Consider the following 19,151-nt stretch of genomic DNA (forward strand, 5'->3'; position numbering starts at 1 on the left):
GAGCCAGGAGAAGCTGTCAAGACCAGGGATGGCAGCCCATCCCACTCCCCATTCCTTTCGGCAGTGGTGGGACTCACCCAGGAGCTAGGAGCTGGGCATTAGTCAAGTAGACTAGGGGCTAAGGGGGAGAAGCCATGGGGGTAAGGGGGCTGGGGTCTCCCACACAATTCCAGACAGGGCACAGGAAAGAGGGCAATGCTAAATCTATCTTCCTGTAATGTGGGGCTTGCCTTTCACAAAGCCATCCAAGGAGTAGACATGAGGTGGTGGACCTAAGCTTTCCTCAGTGAACCAGCTCACAGCCTCACTGTCCCCGTGCCCCCCTCTGCTTTCTCGGAAGGCTGTGGTCTCCATACCTGCTCTGCAGTCAGGCCGGAGCGCTCCTATAGAAAGGGGATGGGTAACTTGGACCTGCTTAAGCCCATCCCCCACTTGCCAAGCTCTTGCCACAGTCTTTCCCTCCACAAGAAAAAAATCTAGCACAAAACTCCCCAAGCCAACCTTAAGCACCCCGCATTGAATAAAGAACTGGGGAGAAGGGAGGCAATCGGAGCACTGGGTTCTTACTGAAAGGGTCTTTACTTCGACTCTGGGGGCAGATAGCTCTCCTCCACCACATCTTGTTCTCATTCTGCGCCCCTGACATCAGCCGCCGCCGGAATCTCCTTGTTGTGCCTCCAACCCGCGGGGTGGGGGTTGGGGGGGGTTAGGACCTGGTCCCCGCCCCCCAGCATCTCCCTCAGGGTCAGTGAAAATGTCAGTCTCAAGGACCAGGTTGGGGAGGGGGTGGGGTGGGGTGGAGGAATTAGACCCTAGAATCCACTGCAAACTTTGGAGCTGGGGCAGGAGGGAAACCCAGGAGATTGCGGTACCCCCTCCCCCGTCCCCGCAGCTTCCTCCCCACCCCACCCCCCAAACTCGGAAACCAAACCCAGCTCGCTAACTGGCGGCGGGCGGAATAGAGCTCCCGGGCTCCCGAAGCTTCCCACATCTGGAGGATGACGACCCTCCCTTGCCCACATCTGGAGAGCATCCAGCTGCCAACCAATGGGGGCACGTCGCCTCTCTTTTCCTGGCCTGGATCCCAGCCCCTCAAGGAGGACTGAGGTGTGTGTACCGAGGTGGGGCTCGCCTGGGGTATCAGCCAAACCTGCTCCCGTCTCCGCTCCCACTCTGACACCCCCTCCCCTCCCTAGCAGCCCCCCTCTCATCTGCCCATCTTTCAAGCTCACTTCTCCGACTCACCTGGCTTTTGGTTCCCTCAGGCGGTGGCCCGCCCCCCTGCGGACCCCCCAGCCCGGCCGTCGTGCCCCGGAGGATATGGGTTACAGACCGTGCGGAGACACCAGCTCCGCGGGCGGCTGTCCTGGCTCAAGTAGAAGAAAACCACCGGGGCCAGTGCAGGGTATGGCAGCCCCTCCGCCTCGGAGTCCGCGCTGCCGGGGTCCTTTTCCGCCGACCCCGGCCCCGGCCGGTCCCTGGCCCCCGACAGGTCGTTGAGCCGCATGAAGCTCCGGGGCTGTCCTGACTCCTCGGCGCCCGCTCCATCCTCCTCCTCGTCCATCCTCTGGCCAGCCGGGGCCCGGGAGGTTTCGAGAGGGGCTAGCGGCGCCCCTCAGAAAAGGTGTCCTCACGCAAGCGGGGGGCCCCGGCGGGGGCGCATCTGGGGGGCTCTAGGGCGCAGGCTGAGCCCCCGGGAGGGCCAGTTCAGCCCAGATCCCCCTGCCCGCAGGGGCATGCTGCCCGCCGGGCGCCGGGTCGAAGGGAAGCCCCGCCTGGCGCGAGTCCCGCTTCCCCAGTGCTTTTAGGGCCCCCCGGGCCAGCCGGCCGGCTCCCCCTCACTTTGTTCTGGCTTCTTCGCTTCGCGCCCAGGCTCCGGTCGCCAGATTCGGCGCTACCTTCGGCGAAGCGGCCCCAAGAGGGAGAGAGAGAAGAGGGCTGGAGGTGGGGGGGTCCAAGGAGGGGCGCCCCCTCTTCCCGCGGCGCAGCTGGAGCAGGATCTAAGGGGTCAGCATCGTCCCGGCTCCGCGCCAGCGGCGGCGGGGGAGGGGAGGAGGAATCTCTTTGGGGGTGGGTTTGGAGGGGGTGGGGGGCGGCTCCTTCCTCCTCCCGGCGGCCGGCTCCCGGTCCAGGAGGGGCGGGGAGGTGACGAGGGGCCGTCCCAGGCGGGGGTGGAGGCGGAGATGCCGCCGCCGCAGCCGCCGCGGTGGCTGCTGCTGCCGTAGCTGTCGCCGGCGCCACTGCCTCCTCCTCCGGCCGAGACGCGGAGAGAGCAAGCGAAAGCGGCGGCGAGGAGCCGGGCGCACACCACAGCTGGATCCCTCACTCCAACTTCAAGCCTCGGCCCCGCCTCTCCCCAGCCAGCCTCGCAGCCAATGACCGCGCGCCGCCGGCCCCGAGCCGCACGTCCATTGGCTGGTCGGCGTGGCAGTGAGGGCGGGGGTGCCGGGGAGAGAGCCACAGCTGGAATCCGGTTCCCACCCCAAAGCCCGGGACCGCCTCTCTCCCCTCCTCTTGCCCCTGGTGTCAGCTCCAGAAGACCGGAGCCAATTAGACAGCTACCCAGACCGAACCCACTTTCCTATTGGCCGCTAAGGGCTCTGGGACTCTTCTGGAGGGAGCCCCAGGGACTCAAAAGTATTTGGAGTGGGGTCCTGGGATATCGTTGCGGGCCCTGGGGCATCCTTTGTCCAAGACCCCAGAATTGGACCGCAAATGGAGGGCGGGGCTCAGCTCTGGGAGGGCCTGGTGCAGAAGGAAGCAGACGGCCCGGAGTGAGGGGTGTGACCAGGGTCCTAGAGCAAAACCTTGGTTAATCTTTCATCCTGGAGTTGAGCCTGGGACCAGGACTGAGGAGGGGCGAGCGGAGCGGGAAGTCCGGGGGATAGCACTTCAGGCTGGGGGGCGCTAGTCTTAGGGAAATGGGCGGAGCCAAGGAAAGGTTGGAGCAGGCAAGGTCTGGGCGTGGTCTCTACCAACTTCTTGGGCTTGTTGGTCCTCCTCCCAGGTCCACTTTTGCTACTTTGACCCTAATCTCCTAACTAACCTGCTGACCTTGATCTCATGTTGACACTCCTAAGCTTCCGGAAAGGGCTTCGTGCTTGAACACATGGCCCCGGACAGGTCACAATGGACTCAGAGCCCAGATCTCTAAGAGCAACTGCAGAGAAAGGGGATGTTCCTGCCAAGGGACTTGCAGGGGTCTCCAGTGTGTGGGAGGTGGTGGAAGCATAGAACTGGGCTTTGCCGACTCTTAACCTGCAGTTTCACGAAGCCCCCATTCAGTGCCTCAGTTTCTCCTTCCCGAGTTCCAGTATGCCTGTCTGCAGGAAAGCAGGTTGGCAGGGCTACTCTTCTCGCACATTTCCACCTTACCCCAAGCAGGTCCTCGAGGGTTTGCTGCTACTCACGCTCGCGCACACTAGCGCAGACCCCGACCCTCACCACGCCTCTCCCTCCCGAATCCTCCGGCTTTGTCGGCCCCAGGTCCCTCTCGCCCGCAGCGCTACCCCTAAAGGTGGTGTGTACCCTGGATCGGGGTTCTGGGGTGAAAGGGGGCGGAGAGGGCATCCAGGATTAAGACGTCGGGAAGCGCTTTCCCACCTCTGCTGGAGGTAGATTCTGCGCAACCAAGCATATCAGTTAGTTCTCTGGAGACTTCAGGGCCGCTTACGCGCCATCGCCGAGAGGCAGAGGAATGGACTGGATGACCTTCCTACACCCGCCATCACCCCGACTCCCTGGCGTTTTTCGCTCTCCCAAGGCTGCGTCACCCACGCCTCCTGCCGAGTTGGGTGGGTGTCTCAGCTCCCCCCAGGGCGGGTTTCAGGGAATGCAGTGGAGAGGGCAGAGCGGTTGCTACCTCCTAGGTTGCCCTTTCGCCGAATCTGGCACCTAGTTGTGCAAATGAGGCCGGGCTTTTTGCATTTCATGCTAATGAGCAGATCCCTGAAGAAGTGCCTTTCTCTCCTGGCGGGAGTCCTGCTCTCATTCCGGCTTGCGCCAGCGCCAGTCTTGAACTCTCAGTGGTCTTCTGGGAGAGGGGACTGTTTATTACAGTAGGCCCTCAGAGTCTGACACCTTTTTCCCTCTGGGCAGTCGGCAGTTTGCCTAGTTGGCTTGCCCTTCCCAGACAAGATCAGGGAAAGAGGCCCCACTCTAATCACGCCCCCGCCCTTAACAAAGAAAATGAAGCCAGAGAGGCTTGCCCTGTCCAATGGTCAGGTTTCCTGAGAGTCAGCAGACCGCACACCTTTATCCAGCACCATCCTCTAACCCCCATCTCTGGGTTGAACTTTGTTCTAGAACATACCCATAAAGGGGGGCAGATAACATGCACCATCAGAGCAAAGCATCCCTGAGCTTGGGGCCACCTAAGGCATCCAGACTCCTCTGCAGGACACCAGGGGACTCTGACATCCCTATCAGAGATGCTCACTGTTGGTGTGAGTGCAGGAGGTAAAGAGGGAGGCAGGACCCACAAAGAAGGCAAAGGAAGCCATGAAATCATCTTTAATTCCAAGCCTCAGCTCTGACATTACCTCCTCAGGGTGGCCTTCTTTCAGCAAGTATTTAGTATTACAGTACCTACTAAGTGCCAAAGTGCTGAGGACACCATACTGGGTCACGCCAGAGTCTGTAATCTCAGAGGACTTGGCCCAGCCTGGGTTTATGTCTCTATTTATGGCAATGAAATGGTTGTATTCCCCTCTAGGCTCTATGTTCCTTGAAGACAGGGGCTATGTCTATTTTGCTCATCAGTTTGGCACACAGTAAGTATGGCAGAAAGTGAAGAGGAACTAAAAAGCCTCTTGATGAAAGTGAAAGAAGAGAGTGAAAAAGGTGGCTTAAAGCTCAACATTCAGAAAACGAAGATCATGGCACCTGGTCCCATCACTTCATGGGAAATAGATGGGGAAACAGTGGAAACAGTGTCAGACTTTATTTTGGGGGGCTCCAAAATCACTGCAGATGGTGATTGCACCCATGAAATTCAAAGACACTTACTCCTTGGAAGGAAATTATGACCAACCTAGATAGCATATTGAAAAGCAGAGACATTACTTTGCCAACAAAGGTCCATCTAGTCAAGGGTATGGTTTTTCCAGTGGTCATGTATGGATGCGAGAGTTGGACTGTGAAGAAAGCTGAGCGCCGAAGAATTGATGCTTTTGAACTGTGGTGTTGGAGAAGACTCTTGAGAGTCCCTTGAACTGCAAGGAGATCCAACCAGTCCATTCCAAAGGAGATCAGCCCTGGGTGTTCTTTGGAAGGAATGATGCTAAAGCTGAAACTCCAGTACTTTGGCCACCTCATGCAAAGAGTTGACTCATTGGAAAAGACTCTGATGCTGGGAGGGATTGGGGGCAGGAGGAGAAGGGAACAACAGAGGATGAGATGGCTGGATGGCATCACTGACTCGATGGACGTGAGTCTGAGTGAACTCCGGGAGTTGGTGATGGACAGGAAGGCCTGGCGTGCTGTGATTCACGGGGTCGCAAAGAGTCGGACACGACTGAGCAACTGAACTGAACTGAAGTAGGTGCTTAATAAATCTGTTAGATGAATAAGTAACCTCAGGTAGACAAGGGGAATGGGAGGGGTAAGAAATTCCTTTCTCTGGGTCTCAGCTGGTCTGTGTCTAAAACTTCCTCTGATTTTAGAGGAGAAGCCCCATATAGACCCTGCTCCACCAGCTGTCAGCCCACTCCCATTTACACCTCCCTCAAGTCTGGATGGTTCCCTCAGGAACTGAGAGAATCCTCCCATTGGTGATGCTCTCTGCTCAGCAATGATACACTGTCCCATTTAGTCACCTCACAGCCTTGGGAGTTGGTGGCTGGGTGGGTGCTGGGAGCTGGGTGGCATTTTTTAGATAAGGAAACTGAGGCTCCAGGAAATGATTAAATTACTTAAGTGACTGCCCAAACTACGAGGCCCTCTCTCCAATGGCCCTGGCCCACAGCTCCTCTAGGACAGTCCTACTGGCAGAACAAGGAGCATACTCAAGAGGGACCAGAAAAGGAAAAAAGAGGCTGAAGACTTAAAACCCCACATTTGAGCAAGACTTATGCTCAGCTGTGCCCTCTTTAGGAAATGGAAGCACTTCTAAGAGAACTAACCCTTTAAGGCCCTTACTCTCCTCAGAACTCATTTACCAACTCCCATTATCAGGTGTGGGATTCCCTGATGGCTCAGTTGGTAAAGAATCTGCCTGCAACCCAGGAGACCCTGGTTCAATTCCTGGGTCAGGAAGATCCGCTGGAGAAAGGATAGGCTACCCACTGCAGGATTCTTGGGCTTCCCTTGTGGCTCAGCTGGTAAGGAATCCACCTGCAATGCAGGAGACCTGGGCTTGATCCCTGGTTTGGGAAGATCCCCTGGAGAAGGGAAAGGCTACCCAGTCCAGTATTCTGGCCTGGAGAATTCCACGCAGGGGGTCACAAAGAGTCAGACACAACTGAGCGACTTCCATGTTCACTTTCATTGTCAGCATGCCTGATACCAGGGCAAGGAAAAGAGGTGAGACAGAGACAGAAGACTGGCTGAAGCGGCACTGTTGTCGGTAGCGAGCTGCTCAGGTGTGTCCAACTCTTTGGGGACCCTATGGACTGTAGCCAGCCAGGCTTCTCCATCCACGGGATTTCCCAGGCAAGAATACTTAAGTGGGTTGCCATTTCCTTCTCCAGGGGATATTCCCAACCCAGGGATCGAACCTGAGTCTCCTGCATTGCAGGCGGATTCTCCACTGCCTATCCACCACAGAAGTCTGGATGGAGGGGCAGAAAACACCAAATGATTTTCCTTCATAGCTGAACTTCCTGAGGGAAGAGGAAGCCTTAGTAGTCTTTATTGTATGCCAAAGACCCCAGAAAGAATGAGTTGTGTCAGATGCTTTCAGACCAGTTTTCTTACCCTCTCTGGGTCTTGAACATCTATTCGTATGAAGCAGAAGGTACCTACCTTGCCATCTCATTCATGAGGGTCAGTGGGACAACTGAGTTAAGAGGGCTTTGCAAACTGCCTGGACATTTTCAAAGCCATGTCTGGGGCTGAAAAAAAAGGCCACCTGTGCTTTACCATGCTCCACCCTCCCTCCTCGAGCTTCCTTTGTAGCTCAGTTGGTAAAGAATCCGCCTATAAAGCAGGAGACCCGGGTTTGATTTCTGGGTTGGGAAGATCCCCTGGAGAAGGAAATGGCAACCCACTCCAGTATTCTTGCCTGAAGAATCCCATGGACTGTAGCCTGCCAGGCTTCCTCTGTCCATGGGGTCGCAAGAGTCGGTCATGACTTAGCAACTAAACCACCAACCACCACCCTCCCTCCTCATTGCACCCCAGACCAGGTTCTGCTTATCCAGACTTCCTGGCCAGGGTGAACAGGCTTCAGCCAGAAAGGGCTAGCTGACCTTGTTGGCTGGAGCCCTAATCCTCTCCAGATTGGCCGGTGGCTTGCCACCGGCCCATCTGCCCATCCCCAGGTCCCAGTGACCATTGGTGGCTGTGATTAACAGTGTGCAAGGGGTGGCGATGGTCCTGAGCAGAACTTGAAGTGGTTTACTTCATTCTCCCAGCCCCTTCCAGCTCCACTCCTCTCCTCTGCTGACATCCCCACAAGCAGTGGCCCCATTCAGAGCTTATCTCTAGCAGCCTCTCCCGGCTCTCTACTCCTTGGCTCTGGGGCTACAAGGGTACCTAGGTTCATCAGACCCCCAAAGGGCTCAGGGTTGAGGTGCAGCCCCATTACTCTGTACTTGCCCTTCCCAAAGAATGCTTCTAGTCCCCTCTTCCTGGAGGAAAACTAGATGGGGCTTCCAGGGCCTGTGAAGATGTGGGTGCCAAGGATGAATCTTGTGAGCATCTCCCAACACTGAGGGAACAGAAGGAGATCACAGGCAGGCAGAGATTGTCCCTGCAACAGGAAGTGCTCAGGTTTGGAGAAGGACTTCCAACCCAACTCCTTCCCTGGACTGACATATATGAAATCAGGGGGATGGACAATATGACTTCCTGTGGGAAGGCTGGGAGCTGGATAGATACCCCAAAAGAAACGTCCTTGGTCCTGATAAGAGCAGCTCTTATAATGGACCAGTAAATATACAAATTCCATGAAAAATGAAAGCTCATATGAAACATCCCACTTCCCCAGCTTAAAATTGGAGGAGACAATGGGAAGGACCAGAAAATATGCAAATTCCATGAAAAATAAAAGCTCGTATGAAGCATCCCAGCTTAAAATTGGAGGAAACAATGGGAACAGAGGCAGTGACCTTTCTTAACCCTGTCTGAGGGTAAGGACTGGCCTTTCTCCTCTTGTGCAAGTCCATACCCCACCCCCATCCCTGGTGACCATTACCAGTCCCCTGACCTCAGCTTCACTCAGGTTGTAATGACCATGGAGGGGGGCAGAGTCAGCTTGGTGTCCTTTGAAGGTAAAAGAGGAATCCAAGAATACAGGGGGATCATCTAGGGGCTCCCAGAAAAAGGGACCCTGGGCTGCTGGTTCCCACGCTGGAGGCCCCGCCCTCACAAGCAAGGCTAAGGCCCAGAGGTTCCCTCGGGACGCTTAGGTTTATTCCAGGGTGAGCGGGTGCTCAGGGGGGAGCAGCAGGGGTGGCCGAGGCCACCTGTTGACATGGTGCCCAGGGGTGGCCAAAGGTTCTGCAGGGCCCTGCAGGGCCTGAGTCTCTGGTTGGTTGGGAAGCTCCACCTTCTGCCCCAGCCCAAAGTAGGGGAGGCAGTCACTGATGGAGCACTTTCCGTAGTTCGCAGGGCTCGGTAATGGGCATCGAGCAGGCCTGATTCTCGCACACATAGGCAGTGGCCCGGTCTTCTAGCCGCCGAAGGGTATTCAGGAAGGGCAGCTGGCGGGACAGGAAGCTCGAGGGGTCCCCATCAGCCAGAATCAGCACCTGGGAGAGCGACAGAGTCACCCGGGGCCACCCAGACACCAGCAGGACCCACTGGTGGGTTTCTTCTCCAAGCCTTCAGAAGAGCCAGAGATACTGGGGAGCTGAAGAAGTGAGGGGTCCCGGGCAGGGGAGGCTGAGAGTGGGGCTGGGCTCAGAGACCAAACCTTGTTAGGGATGTAGATGGAGTGGACACACTGCAACAGAGCCTTGGTATCCTTGGCCTGGGGGTCCCCACAGATCACAATCTAGCCAGAACAGAAAGGTTAACTCCAGTGGCTGATGCCAAGAGGCTGGATCCAGACCTAACACGCCCTCCCCATCCTCCTGCCACCCATCCTATATGCCTAAGAAGAAATGGGGACTCAGCATCCCCCAGATCAGCGGCCAGGAGGCTGCATCAGATTCACTGCTCAGCAGGGGAGAGCACACACACACACACACACACACAAATGAGAATACACTAGGTGGCAGGGTCATCTGTAGTGATAGAGATACACAGGGACATGCACACATGGGCAGAGACATCAGCACACACACATAAGACTTGATACACTGGAAGACACACAAACACACAGAGAGCCATACACAGAGAGACAGAGTCATCACACACACACAGAGCAGATGCCCACAGCGAGGCAGACACCAGACACACACATACACGCACAAACACACACACACAGGCCAACATACAAATGTAAGCAGGCAAACCTAGACATGGGCCACACACATACAACCGGGCGATCATGCACTGGTGAACACTCACCCCAGCACACACTGAAGGCAGGCACGCAGTCACACACCTCCAGAGTTATAAAAATCCAGATGCACACACATAGCAATAACACACACAGGGACAAACACCCAGAGGCACATACCTGCACACTCTACACTGCGGACCCAACTATACTGACACACACAGGCACACAGACACACGTTTCAGCAACCGCAGGGATTCATGTTTAACCCTCTCCTCTGAGAACCCTACACATAGGAACTCACAAAGGCACCTGCTCGTGATGGAGACCTGCCTCAGACACGTACAGACTCTTCTGCCTGGAAAAAGCAGCCTTACAGACCTTCCCTCAGAGACACACACTCACACAGGGCTACACACTCAGGGACCTGAGCTCTGGGGACAGCCCCAGGAACTGCACTCCATGCCTGCACTGCAACCCCAGCTTCCCTCCACCCTGGGTCCCAGCCCAAGGGCCCCACCTGCTTGAGGGTCTGCTGGTGGGCTGAGAGGGCGCGGACCATCTCAGGCAATGCCACGGGCACACGGCGCATGCGCTCAGAGAAGGCGGTCAACAGGCACACACACTTGTCCATCCAGTCCTTGTGGCCCGTGAAACCGTGCAGCCGAAGCAGGTTGTGGGCCGACACGGAGTTGGCACTGGGCTCTGCACCATCCTGGTCTGCAGGGGACAGGGAGGGAGGGTCACTGGGTCCCAGGACCCTAGTCCAGGACTGTTGCCAGGATGGCAGGGGCCTGGGGTGGAGGAGTCCCTGCCCACCGGCTCCTGCCCCAGGTCTGAGAGTGAATGCCAGGCCCAGCAGTAACTGGCACCCTCATATGCACCTGCCCAGACTGAGCTGTTGCTCCCCAGGGTCCTGCATCTCCCAACTGAAACCTCCACCCAGCCACCAACTGCCCTTCCTTCCGACTTCCTCACCTCCCACTTCTAATCCACTGTGAATCTGCAGGGTCTGTGACCAGAATGGATCCAACCTGACCACTTCTCCCATCTTGTACTTCTGCCTTGTCTGGACCTTCGCCATCACTTGCCTGGACTGAGCACCACTAACGGGTTCCTACCTAGCCTCCTTGTTTCCCCACCCCTTCTCTATCGTCGGTCAGAGTGACACTCAGATCTAAACCAGAGCAGATCACAACCAACTTGAAACTCACCAGAGCCTTCTCCTCCTTGCCACATTTGTTAGACCCTGCAGGGATCCAGCCTCCCGGGCATCCTCCCCTCATGCTGGCCTCTGCCCCTCTGCCCTCCCAGACACAAGCTGCCCATTCAGAGCCTCTCAGGGGCTGTTCCCTCCACCTGAAATCCCTCTCCTGCTCCTGCAGGACCACACGGCTCTGTCTTGCCCTCCAGTCCTTGGTTAAATGACACCTGTCAGGTTTAATTTGACTTCCCCGCTGAGTTGGGCCCTACCATTGTTTTGTCAGGGACCTTTCGGTCATTCAGTTAACATTTATTGAGCACCTAATTACATACCAGATGTGCAGGAGATCCTGGGGACACAGCAGTGACAACATCCTGACCCCAAGACACTTAAGTCTGGGTGCCGTTAACAGACTAGATGCTTCGGGTGATGCTAATGCCACTGAGAAAAGTCAGGAACGCGGTACAGTGGGCAGCTCCTACTTCTCCATGGCACCCACGATTAAACTATGCATCTGTGTGTGCGATTTTGCTTTAAACAGTACTGTCTGTGCATTGGCTCCCTTACTACCTAGGAAGCCTTATGACAATTGGGATGAAGTTGGCCTTGTTTAGTCTATCTAAGTATGTCAGTTACTGTCACTAAGCATGTTCACAGAATAGCTACATTAATCTTCGTGTCAACCATGTAAAGAAATGCCACCATTAGCACCATTTTGCATATTAAGAATCTGAGGCTTTGAAACGTAAAGAGACCAGTTCAAAGTCACTCAGTGCTAAAGATGTAAGCCCAAGAGGGCCTGGGCCCTGCCCTTGCCAGCTCTTCACCACCACACCGCACTTACTCCTCCCCCAGGAAAAACCAAGCCCGGTGGGGTCCAGTCCCCCAGGCCAGCTCCACACCCTCACTGACCGTCCTTCAGACGCAGCGGCAGGCCAGCCCCCAGCTCGGCCTCACTGCAGAAGTAGCCGCCGCCCCGGGAGTCCCAGAAGAGCCTGTCCTGTGTGTCCTGCAGCCGCAGAGCCCACTCGAGCCACGCACTCTCCTGTGAGGCCTCGTACAAGTCCAGCAGGCCCCTCACCACGAAGGCATAGTCCTCCAGGAAGCCCCAGCAGGGCGGGTTGCTAGGGGGACAGGCATTGGGGAGGGGACAGGCCAGGAAGAAAGGCACTTTCACAGAAGAGGCCCTTTTCACATGCTTTTATCTAACCCTCAAAACCTAGCTCTTGGGTAGGTCCTGTTAGCCCATTTCTCAGATGAGCAAATAGTCTCAAGGTGGATAAGAGCTCACAGTGGGCAGCAAGCAGAACCAGGACTAGCACCTACCCAGAGGGGAGGAGAGGGGCAGGGAGAAGCCTGGGATGCCTAGGGAGGCAAGCCTTCCCAGGCTGCCGGGGACCCTACCTGTGTTCCACAGTCCCACCAGAGCCTGCATAGCAGGTCCGCATCAGGCGGCCACTGGCCACATCAAACATGTGCCGCTTCAGGAACTTGGCACCATTGATGGCATAGTTGATCACCCTCTCCTGGCCCAGAACAGCCCCAGTCACAGCAAAGCCAGACACCATCAGTCCTGGAGGCAGGAGACACGGGTGGTTGTGACCCCCACCAGGGCCCTCCCAGTATGTCTATCCAACCCCCCAAGCTCTGACATCTCCCTGGAGCAACAGGGCAAGTGTATAAGAGTTTAAGCTCCAGAGCCAGGCAGGGCTGGGCTCCTGTCTCTGTGAGACCTTGGGTGGATTACTGTAGGCTTCAGTTGGCTCATTTGTAAATTAAGGACAGTAAACCTGACAAAGAAAATATTAATATTCACCAGGTACCTGACATACATAAGGGCCCTTGTGAAGGGGAATTCAATATATGGATCAGGCCTCAGACACAACACCTCACCATTCCAGGCAGCCAGCATCTTGCTGTCCAAGTGCGGCTTCGGCCGATGTTTCCGGGCCTGGAAGAGCTTCTCGAGACCTGAATTGAGTAAGGTTCGTACGGCCTCCACGTCTAGGCCAAAGCGGGCGGCAGTCAGCTCCAGCGAATATCGGACGGTCAGCACGTTCTGGCCCTGCAGCTCCCCCTTGGGGTCCTGAGAAAGACAGCTCTTGTCCAAGCGAGTCCACTGGCCTGTGTGGACTCTCCTGTGATCTCAGCAGTCCTCACCTGACTGGGGCTGATGTTGCCAGCCTCCGTGAGCCCATAGTGCTTCATGAGGAGCTGGCCTGAGGTCAGAGGCTCGGTGGCGCCCAGCACAGGCTCAGGGAGGAGATGCTGGACCTCCTTGACAGTCCACACGTAGAAGGCGCCCTCTTTGGGCCGCATGCCCCGCTCCGGTGGGGAGTCCGCGTCCTCTGCACTATAGAAGCCTCCAGACTGTAGGGAGGGGAGAGTTGCTGGCCCCTCCCTTCAGGACAGGGGAGGCCCTGAGCCCTCCCACCACCAGGCCCGCCTGCCTCAGTGGACACACACCCGGTGACTCAGGTTCCGAACGACGTACTGCAGGATACCTTTGGCAACTTCAGAGTAGAACTCGTCACCAGAGATCTGAGTAGGGAGGGAGGAGGTTGTAAACAGAGGTCTCTAGGTACGAGGTGGGCAGCAAGCGTTCTCCCACGGGGGCAGGGAGGGAGGCTGGATAGTGAACATGAGACTGAATTAGGGGTGAAGTTAAGGGGGAGCCATAGGTCACCAGGCAGGCCCTGGAAGGGGCAGCCAAGGGTAGGTGGACAGGCTGGGTTTCCGCTCAGGGCTGGGGTCAGGGGTCACCTGGAAAGCTTGTGAATAGGCCACCGTGAGCTGTGCCTGGTCATACAGCATCTTCTCAAAGTGGGGAACGTGCCACTGGCGGTCCGTGGAGTAGCGGTGGAAGCCCTGAGCCAGGACGAACATGGGGCTGGAGGCTGACCCCAGCCACTGCCCCCACCCCGCTGCCGCCTGCTGCCCTCTCCAAGGAATGCCTGCCCCCCTCACCTGCCCCACGTGGTCTCGGATACCCCCGTTGGCCATCATCTTCAGGGTATGCAAGGCCATCTGCTGGGCCCGAGAGCCGTCCTGGGTTAGCCGGTGGCTGAGCCAGTAGGAGAACAGGAAACTCAGGATCACTGCGGACACCAAGAATACGCAGGTTAGAGAACAGGAAGGGCAGGGGGCTGAGATCTGGGTGGCCAGGGTTAGGGGTTTACTCAACAGGCAGTCTCTCTAGATAGGCTAGGTCAACCCAGAGGACAGGTGATAATCACCAAGGTCAGCATCAGAGAGAGTCCCTGCTAAGACCAAAAGTCATAGCTTCACTAGATGGCTGCTGACAGGCAGGATGGGGTTAGGCGGTCAATGGCCAGACAGGAGAGTGGGAAGTTAATAACCGAGACAAGAGTCAGAAGACATCACTGACTAGGGTAGGCTTCGGAAGGCCAGGCCAGGGCTGCAGTGGGCATGGGGCAGGGGGCATCGACCTGGTGTGGGGAACTTGGGGGCCTCGGCGAAGCCACCATACTCCTCATCATAACCCTCATCCAGCTGCTGGAAGCAGCGGCTGTTCATGGTGGCAGCGGAAGGTGGCAGCTGGCGGTCACCCATACTGATCGCCGACCGAGCCAGCAGAGCCGTGGTGACCCGCTGACTGTTTTCTAGCAGGGTACTCTTGTTCTGTTTCCACTGCGGGAGGCAGGGGCAGACCGGGAGGTCAGCATGGGGTGAGGGCCCCTCGCTTCCCTCACCCTTGACCCCCAGTCCCCTCTATCCCCCAGTGCATACCCACCTGGTCCCGTATCCTCATCAACACCGTGCGGAAGCCAACTCGGGTCAAGCCATCCTCAGGGGGAAAATAGGTGCCGCCCACAAAGGGCTGTAGGTCGGGAGTCAGCCACACACTCATGGGCCAGCCCCCACCACTGCTGGTGGCCTGCCAGAGAGAGGGCAAGGGTGAGGGGAGCAGCCCCATGTCCACGGGCAATCACCCATCCAAGGGAAGACCACTCACCTGCACAAAAGTCATATACACCTTGTCCACGTCAGGCCGCTCCTCCCGGTCTACCTTCACACTGACAAAGTCCTCGCTGAGCAGGCGGCCAATCTCCTCATTCTGGAAGGACTCCTCCTCCATCATGTGGCACCAGTGGCAGGTGGAGTACCCCACTGGAATAGGGCCACGGGGCCAGGGAGGACCAGTGACTGGTCAGAGAGGGGCAGCCAAGGGACTCCGGCTGGGCCTATGATGCCCTAGCATCTAGTTTCCTGGAAGGCCCCAGGCCCAAAGGACCCATCCCCTATCTACCACCACTCCCCTGCGCCCATCCCAGGAATGATGGATGCAGTACCTGAAAGAAAAATTGGCTTGTTTTCTTTCTTGGCCTTGTCGAAGGCTTCCTGTCCCCAGGGGTACCTAAGGCCAGCAGAGTGGGGCATCACTCACTAGCTCGGGAGGGGGGCAGTAGGAAGATTGAGGATCTAGCTGCCCCAGGAGGGCATCAGGAGAGGACTCACCAGTCCACAGGGTTGTAGGCATGTTGCAGGAGGTACGGTGACTTCTCATTGATCAGGCGGTTGGGGACCTTCTGGGGCGTGGACTGAGAGCAGTTAGTCCGGCTCCCCTTCCCTCCAGCAGGCATGGGCACTGAACTACTGACCGTCACACTTCGGTCCTTGTCCCGGGCGGAGCTACCCCTGGAGTGGGCAAGTGGGTCAGGCAGGTCAGACGAGGAGTCTCCACTGCTTCCACCTACACCCAGCCCAGAGGTCCACCTGACCACCCCCGCTACCCCCCACGCCCCGTGGTACCTCTCCCGGAACCCCCTGCTCCCAGCCCAACCCACCTTTCTGAACCACGGGGGAGACCGTGGCCTTTGTGCTCCCCCTTGTGTTTTTGGGGGGGTGAAGAAAGGTGGCTCATTGGGGGCTCCCTGCCAGGTTAGTCTCCCCCAACCTCTCCGACCTGGTGTTGGGAACGATGATGACTGTGAAGTCAGGGCGAGTCACAATGGGTGGAATGGTCCTTCAGGCTCCATTCTCTCCCCTCACCCGGCCCCACCCAGGGTGACTGTGCTGGAGGTTATCTCTGGCATGCCTGCCTGGGTATATGATCTGGGCAGGAGGGCTGCTGGCTGCTGTGTTTAGGACTGGGCCAGGTGAGGAGCAAGGAGAAGAAATTCATTTGGCATCAGGGACTCCCTCACTCAACATCCATCCACTGGGCACTTCTGGGGGGCCAGGTCCCCATTACCCTCAAAGAATCAGTAACTGGCTCTGATCTCAGGGAGCTCAGCCTGGGAGGGCAGCATGGGTGGGGCAGGCCTAAGCAGTGACAAGCCCTTGCAGCATCAAGGGCTGTAACAGGCCAGCCCAGGGTGCTGTTGGACAAGGACCCTTGGCCCAGCATTGGGGTTCAAGGAAGGCTTCCTGGAGATGGTGTCGGAACAGAGTACCTGGAGCAAGCGAGCCCTGCAGCTGGAGGGGAGGGAGGGAGGAGAGGATTACTGTCTGAGCCCGGTCGGAGGCGCCGGCCTTAGTCTGGGGGGAAGGCAGGCATGGGATGGGGAGGTGACCGGGCAGGCACAGGGGACCAGAGCCAGGACAAATGACCCCAGGGCTCCGCAGGCACCGGGTGCTGAAGCGTGCCCCTCGCCCGCCCATACCTGTAGCTCAAGGCGAGGACTGGCCCGGCCCCGGGCAGCAGGAAGCCGCGGCACCGTAAGGCCCGCGCGCCCAGCATGGCTGCCGGTGGCCGTCGGCCCGGACGCTGCGGACAGGAAGGGAGGGCGGGAGGGAAGGCCCAGGCACCGAACCGGCGCGGAAGTGTCTTCGCCGATAACCCCGGCAGCAGGCTGGTCTCTGAGCGCCGCTCGGTGGCCGATCACGGGACTGCAGACCGTATACTCGGGGCTTAGGAGGACACAGGTCTGTGCAAAAAACTGGGTGGACTCGTAAATCAGGGCCTGCGGGGAGGTAATGGAGGAAATGGTGAGAATATGGAGGAAAGCCAGAGCATCCGGTCATTTTGTCCAACTTTGCCCGTTTTACAAATGGGAAATGAGGTGAGAGGCAAAGGCGTGGCTTTTCCAGGCCATCCAAACTGGGAGCTTCCCCTTTGCTCTACCCCTTCACCTGAAGGTCATGCTCAAACCCCACCCCCTCGGGAAGCCTTCCCTGAACAATAACAATGAACCAACTTTCAGGTGCTATTTAGGTATTCTATGAGTCTCATTTGCTACCCTTAGTCAGCATTTACTGAGTGCCCATGAGGCAATCGGCTAGGTACGACGGTGGGCACAGAGAGACCAGGCCAGCCCATCCGTGTGTTACTCACAGTCTGATGAGCAAGGCAAAAACTAATCCAACAGCCATACAAATTAATGTACAACCACCCACTGCGAGACATGCCATGACTACGTATCACAGGGAAACTGGTCTGGTGGGAGAGAGGAGGGGGAAGGCCTTCCTAACGAAATCACATTTGTCTAGCAGCCTTCCAAGAACAAGAGGATGCAATCTTGAAAGAGCTTGGGGGAAGTGCTGGGGAAGCCGGAGGAACAGATGTGCAAAGGCCCTGCGGCACAGCAGGGAGTCAGGGCTGAGGTGCTGCAGAAGCCAGCACAGCTGTAGGACAGAGAGCCCGGGGAAGAGAGGCGCAGACGCGGTGCTGACATGGAGGAGGAGGAGGGCAGGGGCCAGGTTTTGAACTGTGAGCAGGAGTTTGGTTACTGATGAGAGCAGAAGAAAGCTATGGAAGAGAGTGACCTTCCATTTTGGAAAGGTCCCTCCAGCTTTCTGGTGGTGAATGTAAAGAGGCAGGAGTGGAAGCAGAAGGGTTCAAAGGCCATAGCAGGACCCAGGGGAGAGCTCTGGGAGGTCTTCACTAGGCAGAGGTGGAGATGGAGAGAAGGTGGTGGACTTGAGGTCAGCAGAAAAGGAAACATCATCAGGATTGTCTATAAGGGGGAGGGTGTGTCAAGAGTGAAGTGCAGAAAGGGGCTGGTACTGAGAAGGAAGGGGGGCACAGGGAGAGGCTCAGGTTGGGGGCTCAAGAGGTCCCGTTTGGATGTGTTGGTTTGAGATGACCTTGAGATGTATGTGTGCAGATGACAGGTTCAGGAATGCAGAGGAGGGGTTGGTGGGAGAGAGGAAGCAGAGTGGGTGTTCAGTGCAGAGACAGTGTGGGCACAGAAGAGATCACCTAGGGCGACTGCAGGGAGAGGCTCGGGCTCATACTTGGCCTTGACGAACTCAGAAGTGCGCCAGTGAAAGACACAGAGGGTCGTGGGAAAACCAGGAGAGGGTGTTGTCTCAAAGGCAAAGGGCCAGAGTCGCAGGGAGGGAGAGTCAGACTTCAGAGAAGCCGACTGGGACGGGACCGAAAAAGGTCCAGTAGCTTCGGCTACGTGGAGGCCATTGGTGGACATAGCAGATGTGCTCCAGGAGGTGAGGCTGACAGTAGAAGCTGATTGGAGCGGGCTGAGGAGGGAGGGGAAAGGGGACATAGAGATGATGGGCACTTGATGTGAGGGGAAAGATGGAAAGACACTCTCAAGATGGATAGGATTAATTATGACAAATATCATGGGGAAGGATTCAGTTGAGAGAAAGCATTTGATGATGTGGAGGAGAGAGATCTCTGAGAAACTGGGATAGTGGGGTGATGGAAGTGTCAGCAGGTGGGAGACCCTGGTATGCATGCTTCCTGGAAGGAATGAGGTTAAGATCAGAGAACAGGAAGTCTGCCTTTAATGTGGAGGAATCTGGGATGATGACAAGACCTAAATGTGACCAGATGTAAGAGCAGCTGAGACGTCAGGGGGTGGTGAGGTGAGGTCATCGTCTTGGATAGTGGAGTCATACAAGACTGAGCAAGATTTGGGTGAGAAGACCATGAGCCAAGGCTGGAGCATGGCAAGAATGAGGTGGAGCACAGCCCCACGTGGGAGGAGGCAGGATGCCCAGGGGTTCTAACGTCCAAGGGGGGAGGGGTCTGCCAGGCAGTAGATGGTCCCGAGCAAGATAAGGAGCCAGATTACCAACTTCCTCATGGTGGGAGGCAAAATAGCACCCCTTGGGAATCCTCACGTAAGTGGTGTCCACAGGGAGAGCCAGTTAACAAGAGGAGACCCAGGCTGAGGAAGGGTGAAAGGTGGGTCAGTGACCGTGAAGGATGGAGATCTCCCAGATTTGTGCAGAAGTCAGATGGGTCTGGGTACTGCCTGGCAAAACCAGGAATGAGGGGTGTAGCAGATTCATTCTTCAAGGTTAGTCTCTGAACAGGGTGGACCCTGGGCTGAATTGGACACTGGCCTGGGAGGAACCACACAACCACTTCATAAGGAAGGAACTCTTGTCCTCATCTGACAAATAAGG

General features: G+C 56.9%; 2 protein-coding genes across 21 annotated transcripts in view; both read right to left on the reverse strand.

The window, feature by feature from the left end:
* The window catches only part of CACNA1G (calcium voltage-gated channel subunit alpha1 G), a 62,033-nt gene extending 59,703 nt beyond the window's left edge, over window positions 1-2,330 (reverse strand). For 8 of the 18 annotated variants that reach the window (XM_061391377.1, XM_061391378.1, XM_061391390.1 and 5 more), the window contains exon 1: window positions 1,323-2,321. In XM_061391377.1, the coding sequence (XP_061247361.1) occupies window positions 1,323-1,564 (242 nt within the window). In that variant the 5' untranslated portion in view covers window positions 1,565-2,321. Of the gene's footprint in view, window positions 1-1,322 lie in introns of all 18 variants that reach the window. The other 10 variants (XM_061391384.1, XM_061391382.1, XM_061391383.1 and 7 more) reach the window with 4 other exon arrangements.
* Window positions 2,331-8,552: 6,222 nt separating this feature from the next.
* Window positions 8,553-16,552, reverse strand: SPATA20 (spermatogenesis associated 20). 3 transcript variants are annotated; one of them, XM_061391397.1, is made up of 16 exons: window positions 16,439-16,552; window positions 15,291-15,470; window positions 15,125-15,189; window positions 14,788-14,942; window positions 14,566-14,709; window positions 14,261-14,462; window positions 13,779-13,909; window positions 13,575-13,679; window positions 13,278-13,352; window positions 12,972-13,181; window positions 12,705-12,897; window positions 12,216-12,384; window positions 11,724-11,935; window positions 10,128-10,327; window positions 9,077-9,157; window positions 8,553-8,912 (listed from the first exon to the last, which is right to left on the reverse strand). In XM_061391397.1, the coding sequence occupies exons 1-16, from the start codon at window positions 16,513-16,515 to the stop codon at window positions 8,742-8,744; spliced, it is 2,370 nt and encodes a 789-aa protein (XP_061247381.1). In that variant the 5' UTR covers window positions 16,516-16,552; the 3' UTR covers window positions 8,553-8,741. The 3 variants fall into 3 exon arrangements, with proteins under 3 accessions (XP_061247381.1, XP_061247380.1, XP_061247382.1); XM_061391396.1 differs by lacking the exon at window positions 16,439-16,552 and adding an exon at window positions 15,620-15,765; XM_061391398.1 differs by lacking the exons at window positions 9,077-9,157; window positions 16,439-16,552 and adding an exon at window positions 15,620-15,766.
* Between the last annotated feature and the right edge of the window lie 2,599 nt (window positions 16,553-19,151).

Source organism: Bos javanicus, chromosome 19 (genome assembly GCF_032452875.1).
Source record: "Bos javanicus breed banteng chromosome 19, ARS-OSU_banteng_1.0, whole genome shotgun sequence".
NCBI lineage: Eukaryota > Metazoa > Chordata > Mammalia > Artiodactyla > Bovidae > Bos > Bos javanicus.

Bases quoted from the DNA above. Each gene is read 5' to 3' on its own strand.
- SPATA20 (XM_061391397.1), bottom strand. From the start codon at position 16,515: ATGCTGGGCGCGCGGGCCTTACGGTGCCGCGGCTTCCTGCTGCCCGGG. The intron at 13,910-14,260 runs GTCGATGCCCCC...TGGTGTCCGCAG, and splicing joins CCCCAAGTTCCCCACACCAG to TGATCCTGAGTTTCCTGTTC. The intron at 12,385-12,704 runs GTGAGGTGTTGT...TCCTGCCTCCAG, and splicing joins GATGCTGGCTGCCTGGAATG to GACTGATGGTGTCTGGCTTT.